This window comes from Pungitius pungitius, chromosome 3, assembly GCF_949316345.1.
Source record: "Pungitius pungitius chromosome 3, fPunPun2.1, whole genome shotgun sequence".
In the NCBI taxonomy this organism is placed as follows: Eukaryota; Metazoa; Chordata; class Actinopteri; order Perciformes; family Gasterosteidae; genus Pungitius; species Pungitius pungitius.
The window spans coordinates 21,207,274-21,223,515 of NC_084902.1; the positions used below are offsets into that span (position 1 = coordinate 21,207,274).

At 42.1% G+C, this 16,242-nt stretch overlaps 1 protein-coding gene across 1 annotated transcript in view; it reads left to right on the forward strand.

The window, feature by feature from the left end:
* fat3a (FAT atypical cadherin 3a) overlaps nt 1-16,242 on the forward strand; it is a 70,337-nt gene that overhangs the window by 20,402 nt on the left and 33,693 nt on the right. The window contains exons 10-15 of the mRNA XM_062561313.1: nt 6,171-6,324; nt 6,458-6,691; nt 7,159-7,551; nt 7,648-7,862; nt 10,799-10,936; nt 15,737-15,880. Of these exons, the coding sequence (XP_062417297.1) occupies nt 6,171-6,324; nt 6,458-6,691; nt 7,159-7,551; nt 7,648-7,862; nt 10,799-10,936; nt 15,737-15,880 (1,278 nt within the window). The remainder of the gene's footprint in view (nt 1-6,170; nt 6,325-6,457; nt 6,692-7,158; nt 7,552-7,647; nt 7,863-10,798; nt 10,937-15,736; nt 15,881-16,242) is intronic.

Genomic DNA, 16,242 nt, shown 5'->3' on the forward strand with positions numbered 1-16,242 from the left:
ATTTGTAATATTAATATTTAGTTATTTAACACTAGTCAACGTCAGACACTGAGAGAGCCAGCAGACGGTAAAAAAAACTCTAATGACCGGCAGAGAGAGAGAGAGAGAGAGAGAGAGAGAGAGAGAGAGAGAGAGAGAGAGAGAGAGAGAGAGAGAGAGAGAGAGAGAGAGAGAGAGAGAGAGAGAGAGAGAGTAGGTCAGTGCGTGAAGTAAAAAAAAAAACTGGTAAGAGCCAACTGAAAAAAAAATCTCCGACAGGCAGAGACGCAACGCGAGTCGCATTCTTAAGCACCACGTCTTAACAAGCCCCATGTTTATCTGAACTCTACTAGTTAAGAACAACAAACCGAAGTAAATAAAATAAACCTGAAGCCGAAGAAATCCTTTAAATTTACCCGCGAACCTGCTGACTGAGGGAGGGAGAGAGAGGGGTTCTGTGTATGAGTGAGCCGAGCGGAACACAGCAACACAATAAACAGTATGTGTGTAGGGGAGGGGCGCTGTGACTACCAGCCAATCACAGAACGCAGACACAGACAGCTACCCAATCAGGACATTTATTCAATCCGAGCACAGATATTGACTCGTATTACTCGTATAATACTTATACTCGGCAAAAGTGCTTTATCCGTACCGGATACTCGTTTCAGCCGAGTACCCGGCTCAACTCTACTAACCACCGTACGCTGTCCATACTTTGTCCATATCTGTTAGGTGCATGCGAGGGGAAAAAACGTACCGTGACTCCGTCACCACTAACAGTCTCGTCTCGTTAACAAAAGTTAGAATAGATTTTATTTTTTAAGATCCGTTTTTGTCTCGTCTTAGTCTTGTCTTGGTCATGAGAAAAAGGTGCTTAACAAACATTTTTCGTCGTAGTTTTCGTAAACGAAATTAACACTAACAGTAAACAATGAAGGTTTGAATGCATACAGGAATTTACAACCCTCTGTGTGAATAGTCTTTAACCATTCAATTACCTCAAATATTTTTACACACATTAGTTAGTTTTTATGGAACTGTAAAATACCCAGTGTGTATAACATATTAAACTAACTGTACCAGTGCCATCGGGCTGTAATAATTTGGAGTTTTGAGCCATTATGCGCATTGGGTCAGAATCTTAGTGTGTACTATACTATGCACCAAACTACTTTTGTACTGTATTTTTTAGGTGGGGGAAATTATTATTATTAATGTTATTTGATTCATCTTAGTTGTGAATTTTTCCTACCCATTTTGCTGTCATTTTTAGTGCTGTCAGTTAAACGCTTTATTAACGACGTAAAGCAAACCCATTTTAATGACATCAATTTTTTTATCACAAGATTAACCGTTCTTTTTGGGCGGAGGATGAATGGCTGTTGTCAGAAAATATAAACAGGCTCGTCTGTTTGAGTAGCTGGCTGAAAGGAAGGAAGTAGTAGGCTTACCTTTTATTGGTTATATCTAGCTATTATCTCAATAGACATGCACAAAACTGCTATTTAAAGTCTAGCAGAGTTTATTCAATTCTTATAATACTTATCATCAATGGAGGACAAAAAATGACTTAAGTATGAATAAATGCGTCTATATAAATAAATTCTTATATAAAAAATTAATAATATAGGATTACAGTTAAACAGAACTGTAAGACGTATGGGTTTAGGGGAGGGGTTCCCAGAAGAAAGAGGACATGGCAAGGTTGCCTCTCAAGGGACTTTTATTTAATTTTTCGATTCTCTACGCCTCCACCTGGCGCCGTTACTTGAGCCCCAACCACGGCCGCCATCACAAGAACATAATTAGATAAATCGATTTTCTAAATTCCTGTATTTCTACATTTTTTAATTTCTACATTTTTGTATTTCTTCATTTATTTATGCCTGTATTTCTGTGTCCGTATGTAAATGAACTTAGGTGGTCCGAAACTCATTCTTGAGCAGGATTGGTCAAATAGAGGAGCGAGACAGAAGCAATCGATCCCAGCACTTCGCTCTTGTAGAGCGTCTAGAAGCTCATGGGTTCTACCGAGTGAGATGTAGCTGAGCAGCTTTGAGTTCTTGTTTAACGTGTAAGCAGCTTAACAACAGCAGTTGTTTAGCTCACATTTCCTAAATGCTATTGTTCAAGGTGCCAACATACTAACTTTGTATTAAACTGTTGGATAGCCGCGTTTACTGCTTTATTATTTGCAGCACCGAGAACCAGTGCTCAGTGGGACTGGTTTCCATAGATACGTAGTGGCAGCAGGTCCAGCCATCCTGGATAACCTGAAGGTGTTTCTGTACATCGGGAACAAAGCACCAGTGCACCATAGAGATGAGTTTTGTTGTCATGTAGAGAAGGCCTTCTCCCTCAAGGTAAAGATGGAGTAGAAGAGATCATGTAGGCCGTTATAAACGTCTCTCCAGACCAGGGGTCACCAACTTTTTTGAACCTGAGGGCTACTTCATGGGTACTGAGTCATACGAAGGGCACCCATTTTGATACACAACTTTGCTGTTTGTCTTTAGTTATATATTATTAATGATTAATGATACTCATCTATGTGAAGACACTAATCATTTTTACAAAATAATATTTTACATTTCATGAATACTATTTTGAACACCATTTCATGTGAACATTTTTTTATTTCACTAGCCAGTGACAAACACTTTTAAAAAAGCATTAACTAAGTATTGCACCTTGACTGAAAAGGTTATCAATTATGTAATGTTTAAGAAAAATCAACTGCAACTCTGAGTGAGTCTTGCAGGTGTGCATCAGTGAGGCGGGTTCTGTGTTTGTTCTTGATGACGTTCATGTCAGAAAATGCTGATTCACAGAGATAGGTTGAACCGAACAGGCTGGCAACCTTCATAGCTGCTGTGCTTACACCACTGTACTTTTCTGTGTCAACAAGGCTCCAAAAGTTTGGTGCAGCCTGGTGGGCTTTGAGATGCAGGTCATTTTGCAATGTTACAATTTCAATCTCCACCTGTGCAGCATCCAAGTTGAACGTTGCACTTAGTTGCTCAGCAATGTCAGTTATGTCCTTGTTCATAAAAGGATTGGAGATGAATGAGACACATGGCTCAAGCTGATCAAGGTCACAAAACCTATCCTCAAACTCTTGTCCAAGTCTGTTTATGACTTGACAGTACTTTTCTGCAACTTTCTCCATTGCCTCAGATGCAGAAGCATTGTCTTTCAGCACAGATTGCACAGAGGGAAAGTGCAGCATTTTTTCTCTGTAAATGCACAGAGAAAATGTTCATCTTGGCTTTAAATGCATTTCAATCCGGAGAGACTTGAAGTTTGAACACTGCTTTATTATAACATGCATGAATATTGCTATTGCAATGAGTTTGGGGCTTGGACTCCATCCTGCTGTAGGATAGAACAGGGGCCGGGATGCTGAGCCGAGCTATATCCCCCCCTTTGAGAGTCCAGACACTGGTGGTGGTGGTAGAGAATAAGTTGCTCCAATTTCCTGATGTGCCAGGTTCTGCTGTAGATAGGAGGTGTCAGGGGTGGTGGTGGGACGCCTTTGGTGCACGCTGAACTGACAGCAAAGGGAGAACAGTCTTTTAACGTTCGCCAGCACTGATGCAATTGGTTTGCGATTACGTCACCCACGTCTGGTATTACCCGACCCCGCACCTAATCAGCTGGCGGTGCGCCCCCAGGGAGAGAGGACGTCACCCGGGAATGGCAAAGCCTGTCCAGTCTTCCTGACTGAATTTTCGCCTAAGCTTAATTTAAAGCACTTATCATGTCAACAACAGTCTTACCCTTGCCTTGCAGCTCAAGTGGTTTAGTTTCCCTGTGATGTCCGTTAGAAATGCGAGGTCAAGTGTCCACTCTGTGTCCTCTAGCAGCGAGATGTCTTCCCCTTTGGACTGCATGAACTCCTTGATTTCACCCAAAAGTGACAGAAAACGAAGCAAAACTCGTCCTCTGCTCAGCCATCGGATTTCTGTGTGTAGCAACAGGTCCCCATATTCTGCTAACATCTCCTCCAACAGCACCTTGAATATCCTGTGCTGTTTTGCTTTGGAGCGGATGCTGTTGATGATTTTCACAACGGGAGTCATCACGTGCTCAAAGCCGATCACTTTTGCACATATGCTGGTGAATGATGCAGTGGTAATGCAGTTTTGGGAAGTCTGGGTCACCTTTACAGTGCGCGATGAAACCTGCATGTCGGCCGATGATAGCAGGAGCTCCGTCTGTAGTCACCGCTACTAGCTTTTCTAGTGGTACCTTTTTCTGTACGAAAAACTCCTTCACCGCGTTGTAAACGTCAACTCCCCTCGTAGTTGTCTTTAAGGGCAGGAGTGCCAGGAGTTCTTCTTTTGTGGAGAAATCTTCAAACACCATCCGGATATAGACTGACAGCTGCGCTGTACTACTGTTGTCCACGGACTCGTCGCACTGAATGCTAAACCACATGCACCGCGCCAGATCCCGGTCCAGCTGCTCGGCCAGGTTAGCGGACATAGCTGACACCCGTCTAGTCATCGTCGATGCCCCCAGTTGGACATCGGAGAGAGTGGAGATTAAATCGGTTCCATTTTTCTCGTCTTTGAGTACAGTGTTGGCAATAATCATCATTGCTTCATTGAAAACTTCTCCATCTGAAAAGGCCTTCTTCTTCTTTATCAGGAAATGTGCAGCTGTAAACGAGTCTTCGGTTGCTTTTTGGGAGTTCTTTGCCGGCTTTGTGAAAAAAGACTGCTGCTTTCCGAAAGCTGCCTTTAGCTCACATGCTTTTTCTGCCCGCAGCACGCTTCCCGCGGGGTAGTTAGCTTGGTAGCTTTTGTGTGTAGCAAAATGTCTCTCCACAGTGTGCCGCTTTGCCGTCGCCACAGTCGCTCCGCAAATGAGACAAACGCAGTTTTCTTTCACACTTGTAAAAAAGAATTCTTCCTCCCATTCACTGTGAAAATGATAAGTTCTCTTCCTTTTTTCTGCCATGTTTTTGGGGGTAAGAATGTGCGTTCAGCTCCGCATCATTGCTGTTCGCGCACTCACCTTTGAACTAGAAAAGGTCAGAGTTTGACTAAAATTTATCAAAACTTTCATGTATTATACAAATATTTTTAATTATTTTATTTTAAATATCTTGTCATTATCATATACATACAAATGCAAGTGTAATTAAAAAAATAATTTATTTTAAAATTAATTAAATTTTTTAGACCGCTCCCTAGTGGTGAGTTGTGCTATTTTTAAAACAGGCCTGTGGGCGCCTCATATGGTCCTTGCGGGGTTGGTGACAGCTGCTCTACGGGAAGGCAGAGACCATTCATGTAGCTTACCGGAAGCAGTAGGCTGCTGTTTACCCGCCGGCCAGCTGATATGAAAACCTGTCAGCGGCTCGGGTGAGGACCTCCAGCAGTTATTTGGCGGCAGCGGGGGAATGAGGCGCCTCCACGTCAGCCTCCGCTGCCTCTACGCTCACCACGTCCAGCTCCTCGGAGCTGGAGGAATGTGAGAGCGGCGTCTCGTCCGGGGTGGAGGAAGCCGCCGAGCGTGCCTCCGACGCCGGAAACAAGCGCCTGGATCTCGCAGTGAAGGGCCGGGAAAAGGCCTCAGCTGTCCCGGAATCCTCCGCGAGATCCATATGTGATCCCCATAAAGACATCCGGCGCTCTGCCTCAGCACGAGCTGGACCGGAGCGAGGGCTCAACGGGAGAGACGGGAGTGCCATGACAGGCGCCCCCTCGAGGGCTAGCTGAACGCGCTCCACGCCCAGGCAGACAACACACAAGGCGTGCGAGTCACTGCCCGTAATGAAACGCGGGGGGACACACTGGACAAACCACTCAGCCATTACTACTAGGAAAAACTTCACACGCACTAGATGAAGGCACTTCGGGTCCCTTTATAGCACCCTGGTCCCGGCGTCGCCCGCCTATGACGTACCAGCTCGCCATCAGTTAGATTTCACACGTGCTTCATGACGCGGTCACGCAGAGGCGTTCCCACAGCATTTTTACGCAGCTTGAGTTCCCTGAGAGGGAACTCAGTGTTGACTTTGAACCAAAATTTACTTGTGATTTTCAGGCTGTTGGGTAGAGCCAACCCCATTTCTTCTTACCGCATGATGAGGTTGCAACAGTTGTGTATACCATCGTAAAAGTTCTACCAACACTCTCTTCTCTGTCTCATTGCTGTGTGTACATGTGTGTCTGCAGGCTGTGTACACTGCTTCTGTTGCAGAGAACCTCCCAGTAAACAGTGTGCTGCTAAAAATTGGAGCTACAGATGCGGATATAGGCGTTAGTGCCTGGATCCAGTATTCCTTACATGGTCCTGGATCTTTGGACTTCAACATTGACCCGGACACTGGTAAGCGCAGAACGGCTTCTCATTAATCAACCCTTTTTGAGAGTGCTTGCTTCCTATGGATACTTGAACTTCTGTCACTTTCTTATCGCTCTATCTGTTGACGTTTCACAATATGTTTTTTTTAACCTGTCAGGTGAGGTCAAGTCATCTATAATTCTTGACCATGAGATGACACCCTCCTACTGGCTCATTGCCCAGGCAACTGATGGTGGTGGACGATGGTGCCGGGCTGAGGTGCAACTCGCAGTAACTGATATTAATGACAACCCACCCATCTTCACCCTGTCAGAGTACACTGCCAGTGTATACGAAGACACCGCTACAAAGGCCCTGCTCACCCGCATTCAGGCCATTGACCCAGATGAAGGTGACACCACTCCTACTATACGGTTACTAGTACTATTGGTACCACTACAGCAAGATGGACTTCAAATGCTCCTATGCTATGAGATCAGAGAAGAGAAGTAGATAGAATATCAAAAACAGGGAGAACAGAAAAAAGCTAGTTATATATTTTAATGTTTGTCTTTGTAGTCTTGACTCAATTAAATGTACAGCTGGGATGTCCGCAGCACCTCTGCACTCTGTATTCTTGATTAATCCCATTAAAAGCGGCAAGTAGCTGGCAGAACTGATCATGGTCTGTGTTGCCAATGTGCAGTAAGTTTAGGACTCTTGTCCGCACAAACTAAGTTTTAGGTCACTAAAATTAATATTTTTCAATCAAGGATGTAGATTTTTAAAGAGTCATTGAGGATTCAGAGAAAAAAGCAAAACGCGGCAGTAGGCACATCACAGGTGTAGCCAAACCTGACACATTTTTGGGCTTTGCAGCAGGTACGGGCCGTATGGTGGTCTACTCCCTTGCCGACTCTGCAGAAGGCTCCTTCTCGATTGATAAGTCCTCAGGCATCGTGGTCCTGGAACGCATCCTTGACCGTGAGGTCCAGCCGGCTTATCAAATAACAGTCCATGCGTCTGACCAGGGTTCACCGCTGCCCCTATCCTCATCTGTTAACGTCACTATCACTGTGCTGGATATCAATGACAACCCACCTGTGTTTGAGCGCCGTGATCAGCTAGCAACAGTGCCGGAGGACATGGGAGTGGAGACTGAGGTCCTGAGAATTTATGCTGCCAGTAAGGACATCGGGACCAATGCTGAAATTACTTACAGTATCCGATCAGGAAATGAGCATGGGAAGTTCCACATCGACCCACTGACCGGTGAATATATAAACATTTCAATCTTTCCTAACATGCTATTTTGATTTACTTTGCGTTGTTACACAAATGCATATTTTCTCTCCATATCTTGCTCAGGTGCCATTTTAATTGCCAAGCCCCTGGACTATGAGACCTGTAGAGAATACTTTCTGACAGTCGAGGCATGTGATGGTGGCACACCACCACTGAGTGCCATTACGACAGTGAACATAAATCTGACAGATGTTAATGACAACGCCCCAATGTTCAGCCGTGACATCTACGCTGCAGTTGTGTCAGAGGATGCTGCTACTGGAGATTCTGTAATCCAGGTAGTTTTCAGTCAGTCATGTTTTGCCTGCCTTTATGGGAGAATGAATGAGGTCTAGACAATGTTTTGGAGAACCCTTTTTCATTTTTTTGCGTCACCACCATTTCAGAATCAGAATCAAAATCAGAACCATTTTTTTACCAAGTGTGTTTAGACATGCAAGGAATTTGTCATGGCAGGTGGTACATACATTGGATAGTAAGACAAGACAAATTTACACAGTGCAAGAAATATGAGATATCCATCCATCCATCCATCCATCCTCAAACCGCTTATACTGCACACAGGGTCGCGGGGGGGCTGGAGAAGAATATGAAATAATATAAATTTAGAACTAGAAAATGCTTTTCCTGCAGAAAATGTGTTAGAATGCTAAAGGCTGGAAGCTGAAATGCAGAATTAAGAAATGTTGAAATGTTGAAATTTTAAAAAATGCTGATAATACAGAAATTACAAAAGCTTAAATGAGTTTTAAAAATTTCCTGAAAATACAGAAATGAAAAAAGAATGAAAGAAGAAAATGAATTTCAGAAAACTGCTAAAAAAACCAAAATGGGATGAAATTGAAAGAACTGCTGAAACACAAATAGGAGAACCTACTACTATTTTAAAGAGCATTAAGTATTTCAACAAAACACTTTCATTCTGAGCTTTATGGTTAAGGTAGAGATAATCATTGGCTTTTATTTTTAAATGATGGGATTGTGTGAGGGAGAGAGGGGGTTAGGAGACAGGATGTTCAAACTAAGGTTATGTAATGATTCCCACCAAGGGGTTTTATTTTCAAATTATAGGATTAGGTGGAGGGAGAACGGCAAATCGGTGGAAAATTGATTTGATTTTTTAAGTACATGCACCACTACCAACACAATGTTATGGGTGATCGAGCTGCCCCTACCAAGATGGCCGCCATGCTCGGACGTTCTATACTCCGCCGTAAGACATCTAGCCTTTATATATATCTATGGATGCACCCTTCCAGGAGCTGATTTGGAGGACATATCGGATATATCCTTGGCGGCACAGCATATCCCATCATGCAGTGCGGGCCGACAAGGATTTAATTTATTCAGGACGCAGGCGGGTGATCCGACAGCGCAAGTTCACTTTTGAATGTAACATTAAGTAATAGATTACACTCGAATATCTAAAAATGTTATAATATAATATTTCACATTTTAGTTTATGAAATCGCTTAAGTTACGCGACATTGGTAACCAATGTTGTGTTTTTAAATTCACAAAAGATCCACCTGCTTGGGGCAGCATGATGGAGTTAGTTATAACTCCATCATGCTGCCCCTCCCATTCCAGCTCCTGACGCAGACTGCCCCGCCCTGGGTCCATCTACTGTTCTTAGGAACATCAATGTACAAACACACATTTATAACAAATACAAAACGAGCAACTCACTTTACTAGGAGATTTATTAATGCTGTTGCTGTTGTCGTTTTTATTGACAACATTGATGGAATCTCCTCTGCCTTAAGATCGCAATATAATTTTTAGATGAAAGTAATTATAAATTAGTAAATTATTATACATTAACTTACTAATTTGAATTTTAAATAACCGGGAATCTCAGCCTGTGATTAAAAGCGAGGGGGGATTGGAGTGGAGGAGGGACGGACAAGAGTGGGCGGTTGGTCTGTTGATTACATAGCTGTGTCATGTGACTCCACTAATCAGCCAACACCATTCAGCTGTGTAAGAGAAAGCACAAGCTCACATTAATCATTTTATACAAAAAATGAAGCATGAAGAGGGAATATTGTGGCAATGAGGACGAACTAGAAATATTTTTTTAACCACCAATGACGCTGCTCTCATCTCTAGCTTGCCAAATACACACTAATGTAAATCTCAGAAACAGTCTGAAAATCTCATGAAACATAATCATTGATGATGAAAAAAGTTGAACAGACATAAAAAAAAAACTGCATTTAAAAAAATAGTTTAGGCTTTTATCAACATTTTACAATTTAAATAGCTGTAGCTGAAGGATTTAGGAAGATGAAGGATTTAAAGAGGTTTAAGCGGATTTGAAAAACAACTCCATTGTACATGTTTCAAGGTTTATGAATTTGATTTATATTTATTCAATTATACAAGGTAGAAAGCTGAAAAAGTCAGAACACCCCTCCTGAAGGAGCTGCCTTTATAAATAGTTGAATGGTTTTAATAGCTGGAAAGCATTCCAACAATAAAGTGCACAGGCAAACAGATACACCACACAAAGTAAACATGATTCAGCGTATCACAAGAAATAATATAATGTGATCTGCAGTTTGTTATTACATTCAACTAGCGAATCGCTGATTCCCAAAGAATGAACATTTTCATTTTTGACAATTCGAAAGCTTTCCCGTAAGAACCTTACACATAGATCAACCTTAGGAAAGCTGCAAAGTATTGGTTATGTTTGTTTGTCAGTCAACTGGCTTTTATGGATCAGCTGACATTGGGCAAAGCAAGGATTCATCCGGATAGCTCACCGGACTATTGCCAGTATGACAAATAGAGACATATAAACCAGACACGGAAGGCCTGCCTTAGCCATGAATTGTAATGAAAATGAAGCAGAAACCCTATATTAATGAACCAACATAGCAAAGCAAAGTCAGTCCCCCCATAATCACTGTAAAGCACTACTGATGACTGGTCAGCCTCATACTGCCTGCTATACTGTATTTGGGTGGAATAGTTTGGGGTCAAATCCAACCAAGCACCAGAGCTTCATAACGGATTTGTAAGGGTGTCTTGCTGGATTTAACCTGTGAGGTGGCAAAGGAGACATAACTATAACAGAGAAGGCTTGTATCTACACAGCTCATTTTTTACTTCTCATATATACAAATATTTTCTACAATTTGCGTCAAAGTGTGAAAACGTCCCTCAGCCTGCAATTGTATGTGTGTGTGTGTTTGTGTGTTTTCAGCTGATAGCAGAAGACCTTGACAGTCCACTGAATGGAGCCATCCTCTACTCTCTTGTCAGTGGAGACCAAGACAGCCAGTTCCTTATTGATTCCCTTCGTGGGGTCATCAAGGTCAACAAGCCACTGGACCGTGAGACAGTGAGGGCACGCACACTTAAACACAAATACTAACTTTTGGAAATAGCGTCAGCTCTGTGACCTATAGCTTGGTCAGCATTAGATCTACTGTTAGCACTAAATATAGTGCAATATGTACGCATATAAAACACAGCTAATAACACCAGTAGTAACTAATAATACTAATAACAGCTGTAGCTTATGTTCCCTGAAATCTCCAAACTGGAAGTGTTGATTCAAGACATTTACAATTGCTCACACACTAAAATGACACATTAAGCTAGCTGATAATGTTTGTGACTTATTTGTTATTTCAAGGCAGTATGTATTTGTAGCAGAGCTGCGGAGTAACACTCGGGACACTGGGCAGCTCACTTATAGATTTCTTTATTTTTCGGTTATACTCCGACGTTGCTCGCTTGTTCGTTCATTCATCCGCTCGTTCGACACACACGCTCCACACTCGCTCCTGCGTGTCTGGTTCAGCGCCCTCTCTCCAGCCTGCTCACTGTTTTTAAGCACAGGGAGATAATTAGTCGAATGCATCCCAGCTGCGCTTATTACCTGCCGGCACAAATTATTTTGGTAGAGCTTTTTTGTTTTTTTGGATCTTCAAAACACAACTGGATATCAATACATTTTATAATCTGGGCCTTTTAAATACGGTTTATAAATTGGCATTTGTTTTGTCAAAATCATAATTAATGAATTCATTTTCAACCGCTTATTCGGGGTCGAGGTTCTGGGGCAAGAGCTCGAGCAGAGGACACCAAACTTCCCTTTCCCGGGCCAATAGCTCTGACTGGGGGATCTCAAGACGTTCCTGGGATCCTCCATGAATACCATAAACAGGATTGGTGACTGCAGCACTGGCGGAGGCCAACCCCCACAGGACTTTCTGATGCAAACCTGAACACAGCTCTAACTTTGGAGCGAACAGGGATTGGATGGCCCTAAGAAGGGACCCCCTGACCCTGAACTCCCGCAGCACCTCACACATATCTCTCAGGGGACCCAGTCATACGCCTTTTTGAGGTCCACAAAATCCATGTAGACTGGATGAGCAGGCCCCCTCTGTGTAAGAGTAAAGAGCTGTTCTGTTGTTCCACGACGAGAACGAAATCTGCATTGTTCCTCTTCAATCTCTGGTTCAACTATGACCCAAACTTTTTTTCCCGCACCTTGGAATATACTTTACCAGGAAGGCTGAGTTGTGTGATATCTCCGCAACTGGCACACACTCCGATCCCACTTTTTTGGAGAGAGGAATCACCACCCCGGTCTACCCCTACTTGGGCACTGTCCCAGACTTCCATGCAATGTCGAAGAGGCGTGTCATCCAAGACACCCCCCCAACACCCATTTCCTTCAGCATCTCTGGACGGATCTAATTTTTCTGCTGCACCTCTGCCTTTGAGGCTATAGAAGTTGAATTCAGTAAGATCACACTGCCACAGCTTCAACAATGGAAGTTTTGAACATAGACTCTTTTTCAATGTCCCCCAACTCCACAGGACTGCAATAAAAGTTGTGTCGGAGGTGTGAGTAGATAATCTGTCTCCCCCACTAGATGTTCCCAGTCCGCCAACACAGCCTGATTGGGTCCTCTGACCCAACTCAGTTGACAACTCCGCCCCTCTTTACCTGAGTTTACGAAATATTAAAGCTTAGATCAGACGATACGATCAAAAAAATCTGTCATCGGCCTAGGGTGCTCGGGTACAAAGTACACATTTGTATGTTTGAACATGGTGTTCACTATGTCACAATCTGTGACTGGCACAGAAGTCCAACAAAAAATGACGTTCAGCTCATGGAGGATTTCCCGCTCACTCTTTGGGGGTGTGCCCGGCCGAGGAGGTAGGAAACCTTCAGTGGGAGTTGCCTAGGACGCATACTAATAAAATGCCCCAGCCACCTCAGTGACTGCTTTTGACACAAAAGGAGTAATGCCTCAACTCCAAGTTCCTGTGAAGCTCTGTTATCTCGAGACCCCCGAACATGACTTCCTCCACCCCCCGGCTGCGTCTAGATATCCTGACTTTTTATTGAAGTCTATAAACACATTGATCAACAGAAATAATTCACTCTTAAACTGTAACATCACTTATTTGCCTAAAATTTATGTTGGTGTTTATTCATTGTAAAATGTATAATGTTCAAGTGTCAAACTAAATCACTGCAGAGCTTCATTTCCTTACATCCTTACATATAATAACATAATAGTAACAGCTGATATAATCTGCAACATGCAATAACTGCAGTTTTAACAGGTGGAAGCAAAGGCGACCTTTTACCTGTTAAATGTTTTGCACAGTACCCCCCACAATACATAACAATAAATGATCAAATAAATGATAAAAGACTTCTCAACCTTTTAACTTAGTGATCACATTTGTAGTATGTATTATTATATCAGCCTGGAGCTAGAATCATCAGCACCAAACACTGTGGTTATCTAGAAATAAAGGTAGCAGTACACTATAACCTTCTTCTGCAGTATTTCAGCTGTAATAACCTATTTTGTGTTTTCAAAAGGATGATAAGCTTTTATCAGTTGACCATGTCCACAAACCAGTATTTGAGAGAGCTGCTCAGGTGTGAGCTCCCATGGTTGTCCATTTTTAATGTAAAGAAGGAGCTTGCTGGCTCTGATGACTGATGAGCTCACGCTGTGAAATAGACAGATGGCAACGAATCACACTTGAACAGGAAGCACATGCACAAATCAGCCTTGAGTATGAGCTTTTTAATATGCAGTAGGAAGAAATATGGAAGGCATGAGCAGCCCCGCTGTCCTCCCATCCTCCTCTGAGGTTGTTTCTTCCTCATCTGCTTCTTCCTCGTCTCCCTCTCCTCCGCATTGCTTGAAAACTTCCTAAGGTTTCATATGCACATCATAAAAAAATCATAAGTGTGGTGGATGAGCTGTCTTAGCATGCTCGGAGAGCAGTGGCGTGCGTGGGATCAAAGCGTTTGGCTGATGAAGTGTGTGTGGGGTAATCACAGAGAGCAGTCTCTCTCTGTATGCAATGCTGATGTCTGTGTGTTAATAGCAGTATGTGGGTGTTTTTTGGATTCTTCTATTTTCTCCCACTTTCTCTGCTAAGCAGGTTAGAATTGGGTATTACTGACATGTATTTCTTTACTCGTTTCAGGCAGCAGAACCTTGTTTTCTTACTGCATTTGCATTTCTCCTAAAATTTCTTCATTAGCTTGTCATTATAAAGCATTACAAAGAAATATCTTGCAGCAGGTTTAGTCCCGTGTGTGTGAACTTAAACATTGTCGACTTGAATGCAGAGATTAGGTCAGGAAGACCACGTAAAAAATGCAGGAGTATTTCATCTTCATCTCAGAGTTGTTTTATTTGCTTGTATTTCAAATAATTGTAGACAAAGGGCTTGATTAAATCTAGGATTGCAGATTGAGTATAATCACAAATTACCACTGGTACATTGGCAATCGGACTGCTGTAAACAAATGTGGCTGAGATTAATGTGATATAGTATAGTTAACGCAACTTTGTTTACTTCCAGCGTGCCAGAGGTATTTAAGTAAAGAAAGAAATGATACAACTGCGCGCTGCAGTCAGTTAGGAGAGAGCAAGATGGTAGTTGAAAATGGAGAGTTTGAAGTAAAACAAACAGAGACACGGAATCGAGCAGAAAACTGTAATTCCTCCACTTGTCAAACGGAGGGGGGATGAGTGTCAAACAGACCACTTTTTGCACTGCTAGGCTAAACTAACTATTAAGCTACTTCCATCTCAACATCTACCCTACGCAGAACACAGTCTGAAGAGGACAACCACTGTGTCCCTAAAAGACAGGCAAAAAAGCAAAAGGAGCGAAACCATAAATCACTTTTTCGCCCCAAGTTGAAATATCTTAACTTAATTCGCTCAACTGTCTTGTGAAAGCCAATCAGCATTTGAGATGCTGCGCTCGTCATCACTGCCGTCCTGCTGCTTCCCTAGGGGAGTCGGTGAAATTCAGACTGATGATGTCATGAACCTGAACACACCGTTTGCGGTCCTAACATCTTTGTAATTCACACAACAAATAAAGACCAGAAATAGTGGTTATTAATTTCCATGGTGGATAGCGGAACGTATTATAACTGTCTCTACGGTAAAAAGCCAGTAATCATCCACGCCCCATTTCAGGCGACTAAAGTGAAAAAAATGGGAAGCGAATGAAGCAAAATAACTACAATTACTTCTGCGAGTAAAGCGTTGCGAAAATTCGTTTAGCTTTTGGTGTGACCGCAGCAAAATGTAAGATCAAATGACGGAAAGTTGAGAGCACAGCAAACTGCAGGAAGGGTTGCTAGCTTAAAATGTTCCACCCGGTAGAATTCTGCCTCAGAGATGATCAAATGTGTGTAGTTTGTGTTGTGTTTTTGTGTAAAATACAATTAAACAACATTGTCTAAAATAGACACTTTGTAAATCGATTACTCATTACTTGGAAAGAAAAACAAACTTTTAATTCATTTAAATAATGAATTTCAAAATCAGGGATTTTTTTCGTATCTATTCTCAGCCCGACATTTAATATATAGCGATATAGCTCTGTTTATGTCCTATTGTTTTCATTGGGTTAGAAGCATTCTCTGGTTTAGACAAACCACCAATGGCATCCATCCAATTTGTATGTAAAATTAATATATTGCAGCACCAAAAATATTTCTCTCATTGTCATATATTGTGCGATAAAATAATATATTGATTATCAGGCTAAGCAGGAACCAGACATTCAAAAAGCTTTTATCTTCTGTGTTACTTCTATATATTTTCTATTGTGTCTGATCTTGTAGGTTCCCAGTTACTCATTGGCCATCAGAGCTCTGGACAGTGGAATACCACCTATGTCTTCCACCGTGATGGTCAACATAGACGTCTCTGACATCAATGACAACCCCCCTACCTTCTCTTCAGGCAACCTAACTACTGTCATACAGGTAGACCTCGTGATTGACATATTTACTGGAACTCAAAAGATAATATGGAAACTACTCGTCAATGAATGTTATCATTTGGTAAAAACAATATGCATTCAACTGTTGTGGTTGCACACAAATCATCTATGGGGCGCCGTTTGTAAAATGTTGCACGTTCTAAAATCCTGCGCAGTTTTTGTACATTTAGCGTTATCATTGGAGAGTTTGAAGTAAAAAAAATTACATTATGAATAAAAAAAGCAGGACAATATTCACATATCACTTTTTCAAACATTTAGAAACAAAATCATGCAATACATGCAAAAACTTTTCCAAGTACAATGTTTGGCAGTAACACAAAGTTAAATAATATTTTAGTATTT